Below are 22126 nucleotides of genomic sequence, written 5' to 3'. Positions count from 1 at the left end.
ATGGTCCGTCCCACATCATATGTAAGAAAGTCCCCAATTGATTAAAATCACACAAGGTACAGTTTGGAGAAGTAGATATATTCATCATGTAACGCTACTTTGGTGTCAATTAAGTTTGAAATATGAAATTCAGGTTCCTAACCCCTTGTGATGAGGATGAATGAATTCAGCCGACAGACCACTAGCTACAAGATAAGTTAATGTCATTATCATAACATCAAAGATTACACATGAAAAATTAACAAACTGGTAGTTAATGTTAGCTAGCTAACTACATTTCACCTATGACATGTGCAACTTCAATGTGCGTGCAGGGTTTTTAAAAGCGAAGATCACCATCTTCCCAGTTATTCACATGTGCCACACGGTGATAATAAAGATACACTCTGGCAGGGATACTCAACTTGCATTGCACAAGGACCACTTTAGCAAGATGACAGGAGGTCAGGGGCCAGTCAGCAGCCCCGCACATGTGTACAGGGGCATTTCTAGGATATAAGGATTTAGCCTGGACATCTATCAGGGGGACAAAAGGAAGTCATAAGTGCTATATCATAGGCAACTGGACTTGCTTAAGTTTCTTGAAGACATTTCACCTCTCACAAGAGGCCCACAAGATGGCCGGGTGGGTCAACGACTCACATGTGACCTCAACAACCCTGTAAGGCTGACTCCGCACCAGTCATTTAGAACTGATGACGTCTCCTGGATGCGAGGCGAAACGTCTTCAACAAACTCATGTCCAGTTGCCTACGATATAGCACTTAGGATTACCATGACCTGGATGACTGAGAATCTTCACCGACAACAAGAGGAAGACATTTATATTAAGTTCAAAGCAAAAAAGGGGGGTAAAAGTAGAGGAGGCAGCAGGAAGGAGCAAGTAATTATTAGCAGATTGAGAACAGGTCACAGCAACTTGAATAGCACACTTTTTGTATTAGGGAAACATCCAACAGGTTACTGTAGTCAGTGTAGAGTAAAGGAGTCAGTTCTTATTTCTTGCAGGAAAAATGAGAAAGTAAGAAGGGAGATGATGGCAGGACTACAGAGGGTAGGACAAAGGGAGGCCAGGATTAAGGACGTGCGTGAGAGTGGAGACACATTGGAGGGGAGAAAGGTGATATTTAGGTTTATTAGGTTTCTGAAAGCAACAGGACTCGTGAGAAGACTGTAGAAAATTATGATGGCTGTGGTCGGATAAAACCAGAAGGAGGCAGTAATGCAACCTGAAGGATGCCAACAAAGAAGAAGAAGAATCTTGTCAGGGGCTTCAGTGGATCCTCCCCTGGTACTTTTTAAAAAATTTTAAACAAGCTCTATTTTGATTCTTTTTATGCACTCTAGCACCTTAAACTGCTTCCACACCACTATGCAGTAACTCACAGCCTTATTTCAAAAAGAGGAAGGTGGCAGAAGGGAAGGGGTTTCCAACACAGCAGTAGGGGTATGAAGCACTTGCCGCCACAGAGTTTGCTGTAGCGAGCTCATAATGTTTCCAAACATGTAGAAATCTTTGGTACTTTCGGTGATTCCCATTGTCTTATTACAGTATGCTGTTATCTATATGGCGCCAAGATAGCTTGCACTTCCGTCAGTGACATTCACCAAAGCACCTCGCTGTCGTCACAGGTCTGGATTGTAGTTGCAGCAGCTGCTTTGCTTTGTTAGGGAACACTCTTGCAGGTATGGCGGTTGCCGTGCGGCAGTGAAAAGGCCCAACACCTTATCAGGGGCCAGATTTTGCCCACAAGCTGTAAGCTAAGGGGCCCATCCCAATACCCCCCCTTAGCCCTACCCCTTGGCTCTACCCCTAGATTTGCATGTTCCCACGAGGGGTAAGGGTGTCCCAATTCTTTTTTGCGTGTAGGGGTAGGGGGCATAACGAGGGGTAGTGAGTATGAAAGTAGCCCTTCGGAGCAAGGGATTTCAGATGCTGACTTGCCAGCGATGGGTGGACGTCGCCATGGCTACCACCACCAAGCAAGAGACGGGAAAAAAAAGTTCATACATGTATGTATAATTTTGCAAATAAACATGGAACTTTTGTAAAAACTTTTTCGAATAACTGTATTTGTGTAGAGAACGATATCACAGTTTTTTATTGCTATTCACGATATCTAGATTGGAGTTGATAGAAAGCTAGCCAGCTAGCTAACGTTACGGTCATCGTTGCTTGTTAGCTAGCTAGCTAGCTCGCACTATCTGGCGTCTGTCATCTGTCCTGTTCTGCAAAATTGTCGGATTTTTCACATTACGATAATACGCCAGCTAGTATAACTATGCTACCTCGTAATGTTAGCTGGTTAGCTAGCTAGCAGAAGTCCCCTGCTGTACATATCATTTCGTCGTCTGTCATTCATCAAACGAAGCATGATTAATACAGCAAACGCGATTGGTAGGATGAACTCAACTGGAGACTCCATTGTAGATGCCGGTTGGAAATGTGGACAGCTCACGGCTTCCTGTTTAAAATAGTTACGTATGCATGAACGTAACTGACGCAGTGACGTAGTGAGTGGTGTCCCAATTCCTAGGGAAAGATTTCAACCCCTACTCCTCGTTGCTTCATTTCGAGGGCCAAGGGGTAGGGCCAAGGGCTAAGGGGGAGTGGACAAGGGGGGGTATTGGGATTGGGCCAAGTATCACTAGACTATGGCAACTATCAGACAGCCCTAAGTTTTAAACAGAGAACCCAAAAAGAGATTAAGCTTTTAAACTACACAAGTTTCTAATTCTTATTCTAATGACGGACCCTGGGCCACCACTGCTTGCAGCTTGATTGCTCGACCTGATGTATCTATTGTATGTAAGTGTTTGTACATTTTAGAAAAAGGACACTGTCCACTACAGAATCAGCAGCTGTGTCAAAGATACAAAGGTACATGTGACATCTTTTGTTGACATTCTGGTGGAGAAAAATCAATCCTATAGTTTGAGACGAGAAACAGCTCCACAATTTTAAAGCTGAAATAATGGAGGATTCAGTCTGGGTTGCTTTGAATCATTGCAGCTCTGCGATGCTGAATTTGTTGTAGCGCCGGTCGGCCAGTTTAGAGGGAAAAATAAAGCAATTGAGCCATTTTGACAAACAGTTGGAGCTCATTCTGCTGCTCTAGTATTACATGAGTAAAGACCTACTTTTTCCAACACTGTGTTTGGTGTTTGCTTAGAGGAGCCTCCCATGAGGTCAACAGACATTAGCTGCTGGGTCATACAGTAATTAGCTGTGTGAAGTGTGGCCGTAGCCAGTCCTGCTCCCTGAGGCCTGTTTACAACCATAGACGTGGCACACTGGGGAGGTCACAGTAGAGGACCTAATGACTCTCATTACAGTGAGCTTACATCACCTCTGGGCTTGTGTGTGTGTGTGTGTGTGTGTGTGTGTGGCCCAGTGCTGTTGAAACTACTGTAAATTTACTGTATCCAAATAAGTTCTAAAGTGGGTTAATTACATCACTTATGTTTCATCATAGTGACAGAAAAATAGAAGGCCGTAACACACAGGAAAGATCCCTGCCAAGTTGCCACTGTTTGAGACCAAAGAAAAACAAAACCGATTGTTTATTAGCGAGTCATCACTGTGTTTGTAGTTGGGATAGTGCAACAAAAAGTGGTTGTTTTTACCAACACATCACTGCTTTATCTGCTGGGATTATTCCTGAAAAGCGGTTGTTTTTACTGAGACATCACCTGCAGGGATTTGCCATATAAAGTGTTTTGTTTAAGCCATAAAATGATCTTTTCCTACCGATAACCCAGTGTTTTTTGTAACCTGACGTTAATCACAGCATGGTGGAACATAAAGAAATGTTTCACTGTACCTGCTTCATAATAACTTATCCGTGGTTTGAAGACACACTCAATGCCAACAATAATTCTGGCTACTGGGTTGAAAAACATACATGGAGGTTCTGCTTTACTGTTTATTGTCGGAGTAAACAGAGATCAATTCCAAAGGGTTTTTTGTTTCACAGCATCATCACTAACCATCACAGCTGAAAAGTTTTCACTGTCCATTAAGTGTAATTGTTCTTTTTCTACGCTTTTGTACAGTCATGGTCCACCTCCTGGTCCCCCAGCAGGATAATGCATTGGAACAAAATAATCAAAGCTGTTCACTAAACCTGTCAGTGGTGTTAATGTTTTGGCTGATGGGTTTGTAATATCATTGATCCATCCATCCATTTTCGTAACCGCTTTTCCTGTTAAGGTGCTGACACACCAAACTGACATCAAAGAACTAGCGGCGACGAAAACCAACTGTTTCGTAATCTACGTCGCCTCACGTCACCCTGTGTCAGTTGCATTTGAACACACTACAAAGACTACATCCAATGGCCAAGTAGCACGTACGTTCTGCGCCTGCGTGAGAGAGAGCGGAGTGAGAGAGTGGTACATCCTGTCAGCCGAGGGGTTTCCTATCTGTGCAGCTGAGCACCACAGCACTTCCACAGACTATTACATCCAGACACTCCCGGTGTTTCCTCCGCAGGCTCCACTCCACTCAGCTGCCCGACAAACCCGCTGCTTCTTCTCACTTTAACCTGAACAACAAACCAGGGCTCGGTGCTCCGGTTCGATCCAAACGGAGAGTCGGGGCTAGCTGGGAAGCTAGCGGAGGCTAACTGGCTGTGCTTCCCTCCCGTCATGCTGCGGCTATTCAGGTTAAAGTGGGAAGAAGCCGCGGGTCTGTCAGGCAGCTGAGCGAAGTGGAGCCTGAGGAGGAAGCACCGGTTAGCCCCGGTTTCACTACAGGCAGAATCACTCGCTACAGGGGTGAGGAAATAAAACCTGAACAGCCAATCAGAGTGATCTCTCTGACCGACAAGCTCCGCCGCTGATTCAACATGTTCAATCGGCCGAAAAGCCGCTGACGCCGAGGTGCCAACAGTGCGGGACACACCGCAAAAACTAGGGCGACAAATGCTCACTGACTTTGACGAACGGCCAACCTTAGGCTTGGTGTGTCAGGGCCTTTAGGGATCGCTGGGATGCATGAGCCTATCACAGCTGACATTGGGCGAGAGGCAAGGTACACCCTGGACAGGTCACCAGACTATCACAGGGCTGACACATAAGCCCTTTTTAGATAGGAATTGTGCAAATTTGCCCAATCAGTCTTCTCTCAGCATTGGCAGTATAAAAACAAAATCAGGGAATGCAGCAAAATTTTGTTTATACAGAATGCCCCTTTTTCGGGGTATTGGGGGGCACGAGCAAGTAACAAAGCATGTAGCTCAGCATGTCACGCAAACACTGACGTGGGAGGGAAGCCACGGCTAGTCAGTCCTTCGCCGATTCTCTCCTAAGTCGGCCCATTCTTTACCGTTCCCGTCATCTGACGGTTAATGGCCTCTTCATTTGCGAGGACAAGGAGGGCGCGCAATTCCTTGTCTCCCCAGTTGCTCATCTTTACAGTGTCTGTCAGGTTTGCGTTTCCCTCTTGCTACTAGCTGCTTGCTAATTCCTGCTATCAGCTGTTTCCTGTTTATCCACCGCCAGTGGGTCACATGTGCGACATCTTCAACAGCTCCTCCCACAAGTTTTCAACAGCCCCTCCCATTGCGGAAGGCCACCTCGGTCTGTTTAAACTAAAAGGGTTCTGCCAATATGACTACCCTATGAGGCGGAAAATTGGGCACTTCGGATCAACTCGCCAATCCGGCTCTGTGTGTCTAAACACTCACAGCTTGCCGGCAAAACGGCCCAACATTCACGGAAAATCTGGCAGTGTAAAAGGGGCTAGAGACAGACAACCATTCATGCTCACAATCACACCTACAGACAATTTAGAGTCACCAATTAACCTGCATGTCTTTGGACTGTGGGAGGAAGCTGGAGTACCCGGAGAAAACCCACACTGACAAAGGGAGAACATGCAAACTCCTCACAGAGGGGTTCCTTCACCCCAGGTTCGAACCAAGACCCCTCCTGCTGTGAGGCATCAGTGTTAACCACTAAACTTGCTTTGTGGTACAAACCTCAGGTCAAAGTTTGCCGACTACTCATCTTTACATGTCACATTTTCCCCACAAATTAATGCTTTTAAAACAAAGTAAAACTGTGACTGTCCATCTCAGTCCTATCAATGACTAAAACCACAAGGGGACGTTTACTGAAGCTTGTTACAGCAAGGCAGAATAAATAAGGTGAGGCAATAAGTATACTTACTCCATCTAAACACTGAGCTGCATCTTAATTAAGCCCTCAGCGTGCTTGATGTGTGTGTGTGTGTGTGTATGTGTGTGTGTGTGTGTAGCTGCTGAAAGTTGAGTATTAAGTTTAGCAACTGTGTCTGTTTGTCACAGTAGGGAGCGGAGGAGTTTATCAAACACATGTATTGTAGCTTTTTGAGGTTTTATATCATTAATGCTTTTAAATACAGGTTTTTATAGGATGTTTTAGGTTTGAACAACCTCTTCCAAAAATGTCCTTTAATATAACTGGGTTTTTTTCCCAGTAATCTTTACATTCGCATTGATTTAAATGCATTTTTCTAAATCTGCAGTCAAAGAAAAAACATTTTTGTCTTATTACTGAAGTTATGACAAACTCAACAGAGATTGTGTCCTTTGTGTTGACTATGTACACTAACATAGGGAAGTTTAAGCACCTCTATTTCATCCTGGCAATGCTGTTATACATAACCATTATTTTTGCTAACACTTGTCTTATTGTTGTGATTTACGTGGACAGAAACCTGCATGAGCCCATGTATCTATTCCTGTGCTGTTTGTTTGTAAATGAAATCTGGGGCAGCACATCTATGCTGCCCTGCTTGATGGTACATATCTTGTCGGACACTCATGAAATTTCTGCCTTTTACTGCTTTATTCAAATATTTAACATTCATTCATATGCAGCTATTGAATTTGGAACGTTGACAATAATGGCATATGACAGATATGTATGTATTTGCAAGCCTTTACATTACAACGTCCTGATGACAATTGGAAAAGTACAAATTGGCATCATTGTTATTTGGATGATTTCTTTTTTAGAGGTTGGAGTTTTGTTGTCTTTCACTATTCGTCTAAAGTTTTGTGGGACTCTTATCCACAAAATATCTTGTGATAACCATCTCGTCGTTGAACTGTCGTGTTCACCGGACAGAACGATGTCATACCTGCATGATGTTGTTTTTGGCCTTCTTTTTACTGTTGCATTTCCTCTAAGTTATATTTCATACACGTACGTTAGGATTTTTGTTGTGTGTTTAAAGGTGTCCAAACAGACCAAAATGAAAGCCTTTGATACGTGCTTGCCACATTTTTTTTCACTCATGAGCTTTGTCTTTGCTGGTTTTTATAACCTGATCAGTCAAAGATTTGACATGACGTTTGTACCACATGAGCTGCGTGTTATTTTGACGATGTACGGACCGATTGTTCAGCCTCTTCTAAATCCAATGATATACGGTCTGAAGCTGTCAAAGATTAGGCACGCTTTCAATGTGGTTTTTAAATTAAAACAGTAAAAACACTGTGACTTTAACATTCAGTATTGAATTTAATTTGATTTTCCTTGTTTTTATTGTCTTATCATCACTATTCTGATTATCTGCTTTTATTTAAAAACACTTAGTTCATTAATAATGGCAACATATAAATATACATCATGTGAATTTTGTTTCTTCAACATATTTAGACTATTTAGAGAACCAAGACACATGATCACATCACTTTAGTTTCAGCCTCTTTACACCGGCTCCCAGTATGATGTCGAACAGATTTTCAGATTATACTTATTATTTTGAAGGCTCTTCATGGTCTCTCTCTCAGCTATATCTCCAACCTCTACTGTACACGCAAGGATGTACTTTGTGGTCCTCAGGCAGCAGACGCCTTTTGTCTGTTCCAGAGACCCGGCTGAAAACTAAAGGGGACAGAGTGTTTGCTGTCAGGGCCCCGAGCCTCTGGAACAATCTGCCGACTGATCTCTTGTATGTCCCTTCTTAAAACATACTTTTATCAAAGAGCCTTTCCTGATTTTACTTAAGTTTTAAGTTAATTTAAACTGTCTTTTATTGCCTCAGTATTTATACACCAAAGTGTTTTATCAGTTGTTGTTTTCATGTCTTGTCTGTCTTAATTATTGACATGCAAAACACTTTGTAACTCTGTTTTGAAAAGCGCTTTATGAATAAAGATGATTATCATTATTTGTCATATATAGTTTGTACTTAAAGATCCCCTACAGACATGTTTGAAGACATAAGAATACTTACTTGATTCATGATAATATAATTAATAATACTTAATTTCTGAATTTAAATTAACAAAAATAATTTAAAATGGCATCTCGGCCTTTGCCCTCATTACATAATCCAGATTCTATTTAATATGTGTAAATATATTTTCTATTCAAAAGTTTAACTGCTAAATAAAAGATGTCTCCCACTTCTACTGAAAAATCCATTCTCATTGTGTGTGTGTTTTGGAGGTTTCAAGTTTACACATCACACTTCTGTAAGTATCTGCTATGACCCATCCGGTCCCTGTAGACGACTTACCCGCACAATGTACAAATAAATCCAAAATTCTCCTTTTACAAGAAAAAGTCAGATTATTGGTGGAGGTAATAATATACCAATGATGACATATTTATGAATGCAGACATCAATTTTTGCCAATAAACAACTGAAAATGTTACACAATGTCCTTAAAGGGACATTGTGTAGGCAAGAGATAGGATTTGTTTTTTTTTAGCTTGGCGCCACCTAGCGTCAGTGGTGTTTTGACCGTGGGGATCAGAGATAATCAATAATATGACTGTATTAGACTCTCTAAATTAAATAAGATGTAGGTTGTAAAGCCACCGGTATACCTCTATGTATATGTAGAATGAGAAGGTGTGTGGACACTCTACTAAATAAATGAGTAAAGAGACCGAGCAACAATTATCAGATTTATCTGAAGAAGAAACAAATACTAATGCAAATAATTATACCAGAATGCACAGTACCAGTACAAACAACAGTAGACACAGTGGAATTATACCAATATGCACATGTAAACAGTCACGATCCTAGAATAAATGGTACCGTATGGAAACCATGCGGCCGGTTGGAGCTCAAATTGAATGGAAAACAAAGTTCAGTGTTCACTTAGCTGGGCGTAACTTAGCTGGGCGATGTCTGTCGATAGCTGCCTCGGTGAGAAGAGAACAGAAGGAAGGGAGAGGGGTATCACTGTCCGAGGGCTGCCGTAGAATGGCAACGAGGATGTCAGCCAACCAACACTCGCTACCCGGTCCCTGGTTGCAGCGATTTGCGATGCTAGCCAGCTAGGAATTAATTAGCAGCCAGTACTACAGTCCTCTCTCGTCTAGCTAACATTTAATAATAATAATAATAATAATAATAATTATACATTTTATTTGGAGGCGCCTTTCAAGTCACCCAAGGTCACCTTACAGAGCATAGAAAATAAAAGACATCATTAAAACAAAACATCAACATAAAAAACAAGTGTAGTGCACAGTGTCCAGTTAGAGTGAGTATGCCAGTTTGAACAGGTGGGTTTTGAGTTGGGATTTGAATGATGTGGTGGAGTCTGACTGTCTTATGTGTGGGGGGAGGGAGTTCCAGAGTCTGGGTGCTGAGCAGCTGAAGGCTCGGGCACCCATGGTACTGAGGCGTGAGGTGGGGATGGTGAGGAGTCCAGCAGAGGTTGAGCGGAGGGTGCGGGAGGGGGTGTATTCCTGAAGGAGGTCACAGAGGTAAATGGGGGCTAGATTGTGGAGAGCTTTGTAGGTGAGGAGAAGGTTTTTGTAGTGGATGCAGTATTGTACAGGGAGCCAGTGAAGTTGGATGAGAACAGGGGTGATGTGGTCAGATGATTTGGTGCAGGTGATGATCCGGGTGGCCGAGTTCTGAATGATTTGCAGTCTGTTGATGAGTTTGGTGGGGAGGCCGGAGTAGTCGATGTGGGATGTGACAAATGAGTGAACCGGGATTTCGGTGCTGGATTGGGACAGTGATGGGCGGAGTCTGGAGATGTTGCGGAGGTGGAAGAATCCAGTCCGGGTGATGTTTTGAATATGAGGTGCAAACGAGAGGGTGCTGTCCAGAATGGCACCGAGACTCTTGACTTGGGAAGAGAAGGGTACAGGGAATCCATCGATGATGATGGGTGGAGCTGGGGTGTGTTGTGACTTGGTGAGGGTGGATTTGGAGCCAATGAGCAGGGCCTCGGTTTTATTGCCGTTTAGCTTCAGGAAGTTCCTGCTCATCCAGCTCCAGATGTCTTCAAGACAGGTGGTGAGGGAGGTGGGAGGGATGACAGTTGTGGGTTTGGAGGAGATGTAGACCTGTGTGCCGTCGGCGTAGCAGTGAAAATGGACCCCATGGTGACGGAGGATTGTGCCCAGGAGGAGGAGGTAGATGATGAAGAGAAGTGGACCCAAGACTGACCCCTGGGGGACACCCAGTGAAACACCCTAACACCCAGACTTGTGGTTCCTTAATTGCACAAATTGTTGACGGTCGGTGAGGTATGATGTGAACCAGGAGAGTGCAACACCAGTGATCCCAATGCCAGCCAGGTGGTCCAGGAGTAGTGGGTGGGAGATGGTGTCGAATGCTGCGCTGAGGTCCAGGAGGATGAGAATGATGAGTAGTCAGCTGCACAGAGGAGGTCGTTGGTGATTTTGACCAGGGCTGTTTCAGTGCTGTGTTATAGACAGAAACCAGATTGGAAGGGTTCGTGGAGGTTGTTTTTGTTGAGGTGGGACTGTAGTTGTGCTGCAACCACCCTTTCAAGTGTTTTGGAGATGAAGGGAAGGTTGGAGATGGGCCAGTAGAGGTTAAGGTCAGCTGAGTGGTGATCATCCAGAGTGGATCATTTGAGGAGGTGCAAGATGAGGCCAGAGGCTGAAGTAGGCTGACTGTTGAAAAGAGGACTCTGTTGATACCTGTACCAGCATTGATGAGGTTGGAGTAGTATAAAGATTTGGCAGCAGTGAGGGCGTTCTTACCAAAAGCCAGTCAGCGATGTGGAGGCGGCTGGAGCTGCTAGGAGCTGTGGTCAGAAGGTTGTCAGTGCCTGCCGAAGAACTCGCTGGTGGACACCAGCGGTGAGGAAGGCTGAAGCAAAAACCCGGGTGTGGGAAGAGTTTGGGGAGGCTATGGAGAAGGACTTTCGGTTGGCCTCAAGGAAGTTCTGGCAGACCATTAACCGACTCAGAAAGGAAAAGCAGGGCTTGTCTCAGTGTCTCACGAGTGAGGGTAGAATGGAGCGTCAGATGGATCGGCAGGTCGGTGTGCCTTCTGCAGTGATGCGGGCGCTGCGCCGGTCCGTCGTGGTGAAGAGGGAGCTGAGCCAGAAAGCAAAGCTTTCAATTTACTGGTCCATCTATGTCCCAACCCTCACCTATGGTCATGAACTCTGGGTAGTGACCGAAAGAATGAGATCGCAAATACAAGCGGTGGAAATGAGTTTCCTCAGTGGGGTGGCTGGGCTCACCCTTAGAGATAGGGTGAGAAGCTTGGACATCCGGAGGGAGCTCGGAGTAGAGCCACTACTCCTTCGCTTCACAAGGGGTCAATTGAGGTGGCTCGGGCATCTGATCAGGATGCCTCCTGGGTGCCTCCCACTGGAGGTGTTCTATGCACGTCCCACTGGTAGGAGGCCCTGGGGCAGACCTAGAACTCGCTGGAGGGATTAAATATCTCGTCTGGCCTGGGAACACCTTGGGCACCCCCAGGAGGAGTTGGAAAGTGTTGCTGGGGAGAGGGATGTCTGGGATGCTTTGCTTGGCCTGCTGCCCCCGTGGCCCAGCTCCAGATAAGCGGATGAAAATGGATGGATGGATGGATGGATGGATGGAGGGCATTCTTGTAGTGGTGAAGGTGGGTCGTGTTACTTACTGATCCACAAGAAAGAAAGCTAGCTGGACATTGGTTTTGAACCCTCTTCAAAAGCTCCCAAGAGCTCCCTCCATCTCTTGAACGCCTGACTGAGGTCTACTCTTGCTTTTCCTCTTCTTTTATCACTCTCCTTTTTGCTCTTCTTTGCCTACTCAGAAAGAGGAGCTTGTTTTCTTTGGCTAGGCCGTTTTTCCCTTGTCTCCACTTGTCCGTCTGCCATTGTGCTCATGGCTGAACTATCTCATGCCCAACTCCTCATAAGGACTCGCTCCAGTCCCTGATTGGCTGACCGACCAATTTCGCAATACATGACGCGTTTCTTGCCGTAAAGCAGATTTTTTTCTGCGAAATTCCGGCACCGGTGGCAGAAGCTTATTGCAAAGCCACTAAGTAACCTATGTAAACGCTGATAGTCTGATTTTACTGTGGCCACTACCCTGTGCAACCCACATTATTTTCATAATGATATATTTAGGAAAAGATGCTATCTGTTGCCTCTTTAAAGCAACACAATGGAGTTTTTGAGCCCTCAAATTATTTCTCCAAGATCCTTGTGATGGTACATCAACTCACAACAGGTTGGATGACACCTCTGTCATTGCTTGAGAGCATCTGTTTCGCTTGCGCTGGCACCATGCAGTTTCGGGGTTCGGGTAGGAACCCAGACACAAAAAAGGATGACAAAATGTGGCTACATCATATCCCTCTCCTCGTCATATCCCCCTCCTCTATTTAGAGTAGCCAAATCGAGGTGAACGAAGTTAGACGTGGTTGTCATGGCTGATGCAACAAAGAAAAGAAAGAAGGTGAAAGTGTTGTCTGAGGAGACAAAGAAAAGAAAACAGGAGAGCGATAAAACAAGAGCTCGAACAAGGATTAATATTGGCCTGGCTTTCACACGCTGGCGAGAGCTGAAAGAGGAGAGGGGGGCCCGACCGATGATGACCTGGCGCTGTTACTGCTGTTACCCTCTACTGAGGAGACTCACTGTCTGCAGGTTGGCTGCCTCAGGTACATTTTGAGATAAAGTGTTAGCCTACATACAGACAGCTTTCATTTTAGTTTGTCTTTAACAGTTTGCTGTTAGCACCGCGAGCACGATGCGCTTGTGTCGACCGCGATCGTAAATCATAGCTGTGAATGAGAGACTGCGGACAGAGCAGATTGAAATATGGCTTTCTACATGCTGATCACACGTATTGATAATATTGGCTTGGCTGGCAGAGGTTTTATTGCACTTACTCACAGTAAGTAACTTCATCTGTACCGCGGCGTCTCTGCTGTTGTCTGACTTCACTCTGTTGAGTTGGTGTGTGTATGTGCGCACGCGTGCTATGAGGAGGAGGTCAGCCCTGAAAATGAATAAATAAATAAAACAATCGGCCTAATCATGTATACAAAATGCTATAAGGCTACTTTACCTGTTCTGAAAACATGAGGATCGCACATTATGTGCAGCATCATAATAATATATTTTATTATTATTATTATTATTATTATTATTACACAGCCTGCTGAATTTTCTGAAGCTGGCCATGTAATAATGATAGTAAAATGTATTATTGTCATTATTATTACACGGCCAGCTTCAGGAAATTCACCGGTATTGCTGGCTTGTCAACAAATGCACGCGCAGAAAGATATTTGCAACAGTTGTAACAGATAATAGTTTTTGTCTGTAGGGGGATCTTGTGAGGTAAAAAGTGCAATTCTCCATTGTGTTGCTTTAAGCCATAACATGATCTTTTCCTAATGATAACACAGTGTTTTTTTGTGGCTTAATCTGACCACATGTTAATCACAGCATGGTGGAACATAAACAAACGTTTCAATGTACCTGCTTCATAATAACTTATCCGTGGTTTGAAGACATGAACAATGCCAACAATAATTCTGGTGACTGGGTTGAAAAACATACATGCCAACACAGCTCGGTAGTTTTCACTTTCCATTAAGTGCAAAGGAAACACTTCGCACATCTATTAAAAAAAAGACAGGTGCGTTGGAGAGAGAAGACCAAAAAGTTGCAAAAGGACTCCCGCACACTGTCTAACTTGCAATATATAATTTATTTGTGACATTTTGGTACTGGACCTTCATCAGGCAAAACCAGTGTGCGGGAGTCCTTTCCATTAAGTGTAATTGTTCTTTTTGTACGCTTTTGTACAGTTATGGTTACAGACTGTCTCCACCTCCTGGCCCCCCAGCAGGATAATGCACCATGCCACACTGCAAACATGGCTCAGGAATGGCCCAAGGAATGTGACAAAGACCTCAAAGTGTCAACCTGGCCTCCAAATTCCCCAGATCCCAATCTGAATGAACATCTGTGGCATGTGCCATTAACCCACCTCACAACCCACTGAACTAAATGGATCTGCCGCCAACGCACTGGTGCCAGGCACCACAGGACACTCCCAGAGATCCTGTGTCCATGTCTCGACAGGTCAGAGCCAAGTCCCATCCAAGGAGGCCCCACCTTGGATTAGGGGTACATCTGGGGTACTGGCACATCACAAGAATCCTTGAGCAGATTGGGACCTGGGAAATTTAGAAGCAAGGGCGACACCTTGTGCTTTTTGTCACGCTCCACTGGCCATTTCTAAACAGTTTCTGTAGTGTGGCATGCTGCTTTTTTTCTGCTGGGGGGCCACTGCCATTGGGGAGTACTGTTGCCATGAGGGGGGGTACTTGGTCTGCAACAGTGTTTGAGTGGGTGGAACATGTCAGGTGGTATCCACATGAATGAACCAACAACCAAAGATTTCCCAGCAGAACAACGCATTGGAACAAAATAATCAAAGTTGTTCACTTCACCTGTCAGTGGTTTTAATGTTTTGGCTGATCGGTGTATATTATTACTAATCACGTAGTGAAAATCTGATGTCGCGCCAGCCCTACTGTGAATGCAGTCGTAGCTGGATTGGTGAACTCAAAGTTGACAGGACCAGTTAAGTTTTTGATTCTGATTATTTAGGATGACAAATGTTCTGTGAAGCCAGGTAACCCAAAGACTTTCATTCATTTTCCATAACCGCTTATCCTAATAGGGATCGTGGGGGGGCTGGAGCCTATCCCAGCTGACATTGGGCGAGAGGCAGGGTACACCCTGGACAGGTCACCAGACTATCACAGGGCTGACACATAGAGACAGACAACCATTCACACTCACATTCACACCTACGGACAATTTAGAGTCACCACTTAACATGCATGTCTTTGGACTGTGGGAGGAAGCCGGAGTACCTGGAGGAAACCCATGCTGACACTGGGAAAACTTGCAAACTCCGCAAAGACGGGTTCCTTCACCCCGGGGTTCGAGCCTCCCACCCCAGGTCCGAACCAGTTAGTTAAACTTGCTTCATGGTACAAGCCTCAGGTCAAAGTTTGCCGACTACTCATCTTTACACGTCACATTTTCCCCACAAATTAATGTTTTTAAAACAAAGTAAAACTGTGACTGTCCATCTCAGTCTATCAATGACTAAAACCACAAGGGGATGTTTACTGAAGTTTGTTACAGCAAGGCAGAATAAATAAGGTGAGGCAATAAGTATACTTACTCCATCTAAACACTGAGCTGCATCTTAATTAAGCCCTCAGCGTGCTTGATATGTGTGTGTGTGTGTGTGTGTAGCTGCTGAAAGTTGAGTATAAAGCAACTGTGTCTGTTTGTCACAGTAGGGAGCAGAGGAGTTTATCAAACACATGTATTGTAGCTTTTTGAGGTTTTATATCATTAATGCTTTTAAATACAGGTTTTTATAGGATGTTTTAGGCTTGAACAACCTCTTCCAAAAATGTCCTTTAATATAACTGGGTTTTTCCCCCAGTAATCTTTACATTCGCATTGATTTAAATGCATTTTTCTAAATTTGCAGTCAAAGAAAAAACATTTTTGTCTTATTACTGAAGTCATGACAAACTCAACAGAGATTGTGTCCTTTGTGTTGACTATGTACACTAACATAGGGAAGTTTAAGCACCTCTGTTTCATCCTGGCAATGCTGTTATACATATCCGTCATTTTTGCTAACACTTGTCTTATTGTTGTTATTTACGTGGACAGAAACCTGCATGAGCCCATGTATCTATTCCTGTGCTGTCTGTTTGTAAATGAAATCTGGGGCAGCACATCTATGCTGCCCTGCTTGATGGTACATATCTTGTCAGACACTCATGAAATTTCTGCCTTTTACTGCTTTATTCAAATATTTAACATTCATTCATACGCAGCTATTGAATTTGGGACGTTGACAATAATGGCATATGACAGATATGTATGTATTTGCAAGCCTTTAAATTACAATGTCCTGATGACAATTAGAAAAGTACAAATTGGCATCATTGTTATTTGGATGATTTCTTTTTTAGAGGTTGGAGTTTTGTTGTCTTTCACTATTCGTCTAAAGTTTTGTGGGACTCTTATCCACAAAATATCTTGTGATAACCATCTCGTCGTTGAACTGTCTTGTTCACTGGACAGAACGATGTCGTATCTGCATGATGTTCTTGGCCTTCTTTTTACTGTTGCAGTTCCTCTCAGTTATATTTCATACACGTACGTTAGGATCTTTGCTGTGTGTTTAAAGGCGTCCAAACAGACCAAAATGAAAGCCTTTGATACGTGCTTGCCACATTTCTTTTCACTCATGAGTTATGTCTTTGCCTGTTTTTATAACCTGATCAGTCAAAGATTTGACATGACATTTGTTCCACATGAGCTGCGTGTTATTTTGATGATGTACGGAACGATCTTTCAGCCTCTTCTAAATCCAATGATATACGGTCTGAAGCTGTCAAAGATTAGGCACGCTTTCAATGTGGTTTTTAAATTAAAACAGTAAAAACACTGTGACTTTAACATTCAGTATTGAATTTAATTTGATTTTCCTTGTTTTTATTGTCTTATCATCACTATTCTGATTATCTGCTTTTATTAAAAACACTTAGTTTATTAATAATGGCAACATATAAATATACATCATGTGAATTTTGTTTCTTCAACATATTTAGACTATTTAGAAAACCAAGACACATGATCACATCACTTTAGTTTCAGCCTCTTTACACCGGCTCCCAGTATGATGTAGAACAGATTTTCAGATTATACTTATTATTTTGAAGGCTCTTCATGGTCTCTCTCTCAGCTATATCTCCAACCTCTACTGTACACGCAAGGATGTACTTTGTGGTCCTCAGGCAGCAGATGTCTTTTGTCTGTTCGAGGCCCGGCTGAAAACTAAAGAGGACAGAGTGTTTGCTGTCAGGGCCCCGAGGCTCTGGAACAATTTGTCGACTGAGTCAGTGATCTCTTATAAGTCCCTTCTTAGAACATACTTTTATCAAAGAGCCTTTCCTGATTTTACTTAGGTTTTAAGTTAATTTAAACTGTCTTTTATTGCCTCAGTATTTATACACCAAAGTGTTTTTATCAGTTGTTGTTTTCATGTCTTGTCTGTCTTAATTATTGACATGCAAAACACTTTGTAACTCTGTTTTGAAAAGCGCTTTATGAATAAAGATGATTATCATTGTCACATATAGTTTGTACTTAAAGATCCCCTACTGAAGACATAAAAATACTTACTTGATTAATGATGATATAATTAATAATATTTAATTTCTGAATTTAAATTATCAAAAATAATTTAAAATGGCATCTAGGCCTTTGCCCTCATTACATAATCCAGATTCTATTTAATATGTGTAAATATATTTTCTATTCAAAAGTTTAACTGCTAAATAAAAGATGTCTCCCACTTCTACTGAAAAATCCATTCTCATTGTGTGTGTGTTTTGGAGGTTTCAAGTTTACACATCACACTTCTGTAAGTATCTGCTATGACCCATCCGGTCCCTGTAGACGACTTACCCGCACAATGTACAAATAAATCCAAAATTCTCCTTTTACGAGAAAAAGTCAGATTATTGGTGGAGGTAATAATACACCAATGATGACATATTTATGAATGCAGACATCAATTTTTGCCAATAAACAGCTGAAAATGTTACACAATGTCCTTAAAGGGACATTGTGATAGGAGATAGAGATAGAGATAGGATTCGTTTTTTTTTAGCTTGGCGCCACCTAGCGTCATTGGTGTTTTGACCGTGGGGATCAGAGATAATCAATAATATGACTGTATTAGACTCTCTAAATTAAATAAAATGTAGGCTGTAAAGCCACCGGTATACCTCTATGTATATGTAGAATGAGAAGGTGTGTGGACACTCTACTAAATAAATGAGTAAAGAGACCGAGCAACAATTATCAGATTTATCTGAAGAAACAAATACTAATGCAAATAATTATACCAGAATGCACAGTACCAGTACAAACAACTCACAGTAAATGACACCAATATGTACCGTATCAGTACAAACAACAGTAGACACAGTGGAATTATACCAATATGCACATATAAACAGTCCCAATTCTAGAATAAATGGTACCGTATGGAAACCATGCAGCCGGTTGGAGCTCAAATTGAATGGAAAACAAAGTTCAGTGTTCACTTAGCTGGACGTAACTTAGCTGGGCGATGTCTGTCGATAGCTGCCTCGGTGAGAAGAGAACAGAAGGAAGGGAGAGGGGTATCACTGTCCGAGGGCTGCCGTAGAATGGCAACGAGGATGTCAGCCAACCAACACTCGCTACCCGGTCCCTGGTTGCAGCGATTTGCGATGCTAGCCAGCTAGGAATTAATTAGCAGCCAGTACTACAGTCCTCTCTCGTCTAGCTAACATTTAATAATAATAATAATAATAATAATAATAACAATAATAATAATACATTTTATTTGGAGGCGCCTTTCAAATCACCCAAGGTCACCTTACAGAGCATAGAAAATAAAAGACATCATTAAAACAAAACATCAACATAAAAAACAAGTGTAGTGCACAGTGTCCAGTTAGAGTGAGTATGCCAGTTTGAACAGGTGGGTTTTGAGTTGGGATTTGAATGATGTGGTGGAGTCTGACTGTCTTATGTGTGGGGGGAGGGAGTTCCAGAGTCTGGGTGCCGAGCCTTCATCCATGGTACTGAGGCGTGAGGTGGGGATGGTGAGGAGTCCAGCAGAGGTTGAGCGGAGGGTGTGGGAGGGGGTGTATTCCTGAAGGAGGTCACAGAGGTAAGTGGGGGCTAGATTATGGAGAGCTTTGTAGGTGAGGAGAAGGTTTTTGTAGTGGATGCAGTATTGTACAGGGAGCCAGTGAAGTTGGATGAGAACAGGGGTGATGTGGTCAGATGATTTGGTGCAGGTGATGATCCGGGCGGCCGAGTTCTGAATGATTTGCAGTCTGTTGATGAGTTTGGTGGGGAGGCCGGAGTAGTCAATGTGGGATGTGACAAATGAGTGAACCGGGATTTCGGTGCTGGATTGGGACAGTGATGGGCGGAGTCTGGAGATGTTGCGGAGGTGGAAGAATGCAGTCCGGGTGATGTTTTGAATATGAGGTGCAAACGAGAGGGTGCTGTCCAGAATGGCACCGAGAATCTTGACTTGGGAGGAGAAGGGTACAGGGAATCCATCGATGATGGTGGGTGGAGCTGGGGTGTGTTGTGACTTGGTGAGGGTGGATTTGGAGCCGATGAGCAGGGCCTCAGTTTTATTGCCGTTTAGCTTCAGGAAGTTCCTGCTCATCCAGCTCCGGATGTCTTCAAGACAGGTGGTGAGAGAGGTAGGAGGGATGACAGTGGTGGGTTGGAGGAGATGTAGACCTGTGTGTCGTTGGTGTAGCAGTGAAAATGGACCCCATGGTGACGGAGGATTGTGCCCAGGGGGAGGAGGTAGATGATGAAGAGAAGTGGACCCAAGACTGGCCCCTGGGGAACACCAAGTGAAACACCCTAACACCCAGACTTGTGGTTCCATAATTGCACAAATTGTTGATGGTTGGTGAGGTCTATAATACACTGGGCACCTTCTCTCCTTCTCTCTCTCTCTCTCTCTCTCTCTCTCTCTCTCTCTCGTGTCCTATTACTGCATCTTGCTAACTCGGCCATTTTGGATGTCACTAACTCAGCTTCTTCTCCAGAGCCTTTGTGCTCCACTGTCTCTCAGGTTAACTCGTATTGCAGCAGTGCCTGGACAGCGTGACGTGTGTGGTTGTGCTGCTGCCGTGGTCCTGCCAGATGCCTCCTTCTGCTGCTGTTATCATTAGTCATACTTCTACTGTTATTATACACATATGATTATTGTCATATATGTATACTATCAGATATTAATATACTTTCAACATATTGTACCACAGTAGCCAGAACTATAATTATAATATTATTACTTTCATTAATGTTGTTGTAAGCTACTGTCATTACCATCTGTCCTGCATCTCTCTCTCTCTCTCTCTCTCTCTCTCTCTCTCTCTTTCTGTCTCATTGTGTAATACGGATTACTGTTAAATTTATTATGCTGATCTGTTCTGTACGACATCTATTGCACGTCTGTCCGTCCTGGAAGAGGGATCCCTCCTCAGTTGCTCTTCCTGAGGTTTCTACCGTTTTTTTTTCCCGTTAAAGGGTTTTTTTGGGGAGTTTTTCCTTATCCGCTGTGAGGGTCCTAAGGACAGAGGGATGTCGTATGCTGTAAAGCCCTGTGAGGCAAATTGTGATTTGTGATACTGGGCTTTATAAATAAAATTGATTAATTGATTGATTGAGTGATTGATTGATTGAGGTATGATGTGAACCAGGAGAGTGCAACACCAGTGATCCCAATGCCAGCCAGGCGGTCCAGGAGTAGTGGGTGGGAGATGGTGTCGAATGCTGCGCTGAGGTCCAGGAGGATGAGAATGATGAGTAGTCCGGAGTCGGCTGCACGGAGGAGGTCGCTGGTGATTTTGACCAGGGCTGTTTCAGTGCTGTGTTTTGGACAGAAACCGGATTGGAAGGGTTCGTGGAGGTTGTTTGTGTCGAGGTGGGACTGTAGTTGTGTGGCAACCACCCTTTCAAGTGTTTTGGAGTTGAAGGGAAGGTTGAAGATGGGCCGGTAGAGGTTAAGGTCAGCTGGGTCGGCACCGGGTTTTTTCAGGATGGGTGTCATGGCAGCCAGTTTGAAAGGGGACACAGTACCAGTGGTGAGGGAGGAGTTAATTATGTTGGTGATCATGGGGGAAATGGACGACAGACAGGCTTTGACGAGGGAGGTGGGAAGAGGATCAAGCTGACAGGTGGTGGTTTTGGCTTTACGGATGAGTTCAGAGATGGTGTGTTCTGATGCTGGGTTGAAGTCGGTGAGGGAGCTGATGAGAGGTTGGCCAGTGGTGATCATCCAGGGTGGATCATTTGAGGAGGTGCAAGATGAGGCCAGAGGCTGAAGTAGGTGGCTGACTGTTGAGAAGAGGACTCTGTTGTTACCTGTATCAGTGTTGATGAGGTTGGAGTAGTATGAAGATTTGGCAGTGGTGAGGGCGTTCTTACCAAAAGCCAGTCAGTTATGTGGAGGTGGCTGCTAGGAGCTGTGGTCAGAAGGTTGTCAGTGCCTGCTGAAGAACTCGGCAGGCACAGCGGTGAGGAAGGCTGTCAGGGTGAAGAAGGAGGCCTTTCGGGGCTGGCTGGCCCGGGGGTCTCCTGAAGCAGCAGACAGGTACCGGTTGGCCAGAAGGGCTGCAGCTGTGGTGGTCGCTGAAGCAAAAACCCAGGTGTGGGAGGAGTTCGAGGAGGCTATGGAGAAGGACTTTTGGTTGGCCTCAAGGAAGTTCTGGCAGACCATTAACCGACTCAGGAAGGGAAAGCAGGGCTTGTCTCAGGCTATGCTCAGCAGAGAGGGAGAACTGCTGACCCGAACTGGGGACATTGTCGGGCGGTGGAAGAAGCACTTTGAGAACCTTCTGAACCCGGCCATCACATCCACTGAGAACGAGGCAGAGCCTGAAGACTCGGGGGACCTCTCACCCATATCCCTGGCAGAGGTCGCTGAGGTAGTAAAAGAGCTCCCCAGTGGCAAGGCGCCAGGCGTGGATGAGATTCGCCCTGAGATGCTGAAGGCTCTGGGCACTGTTGGGCTGTCTTGGCTGACACGGCTGTTCATTGTCGCATGGAGGTCAGGTACGGTGCCTGCAGAGTGGCAGACCGGGGTGGTGGTCCCCATCTTCAAAAAAGGGGACTGGAAGGTGTGCTCCAACTATCTGGGTATCACACTGCTCAGCCTACCGGGTAAAGTTTACTCCATGGTGCTGAAAAGGAGGCTCTGACCGATTGTCAAACCTCAGTCTACATGTGCTTTGTGGACCTGGAGAAGGCTTACGACTGCG

General features: G+C 44.2%; 2 protein-coding genes across 2 annotated transcripts; both read left to right on the top strand.

Annotated features, from left to right (window-relative positions):
• Positions 1-4571: 4571 nt before the first annotated feature.
• On the top strand, positions 4572-8155 carry LOC125899739 (olfactory receptor 52L1-like). Its single transcript, XM_049594244.1, has one exon. The coding sequence runs from the start codon at positions 6548-6550 to the stop codon at positions 7478-7480; it is 933 nt and encodes a 310-aa protein (XP_049450201.1). The 5' UTR covers positions 4572-6547; the 3' UTR covers positions 7481-8155.
• A 7634-nt stretch (positions 8156-15789) lies between these two features.
• On the top strand, positions 15790-16990 carry LOC125899721 (olfactory receptor 5AC2-like). The gene has a single exon (XM_049594208.1). The coding sequence runs from the start codon at positions 15790-15792 to the stop codon at positions 16717-16719; it is 930 nt and encodes a 309-aa protein (XP_049450165.1). The 3' UTR covers positions 16720-16990.
• The last annotated feature ends 5136 nt before the right edge of the window (positions 16991-22126 follow it).

The sequence above is a fragment of the Epinephelus fuscoguttatus genome, linkage group LG13, assembly GCF_011397635.1.
Source record: "Epinephelus fuscoguttatus linkage group LG13, E.fuscoguttatus.final_Chr_v1".
NCBI lineage: Eukaryota > Metazoa > Chordata > Actinopteri > Perciformes > Serranidae > Epinephelus > Epinephelus fuscoguttatus.
Note: the sequence above shows the minus strand (reverse complement) of the source record. Positions and strands in the feature narration are given on the sequence as shown.

What these genes read in the sequence shown, in the direction of transcription:
- LOC125899721 (XM_049594208.1), top strand. Translation starts at nt 15,790, where the DNA reads ATGACAAACTCAACAGAGATTGTGTCCTTTGTGTTGACTATGTACACT.
- LOC125899739 (XM_049594244.1), top strand. Translation starts at nt 6,548, where the DNA reads ATGACAAACTCAACAGAGATTGTGTCCTTTGTGTTGACTATGTACACT.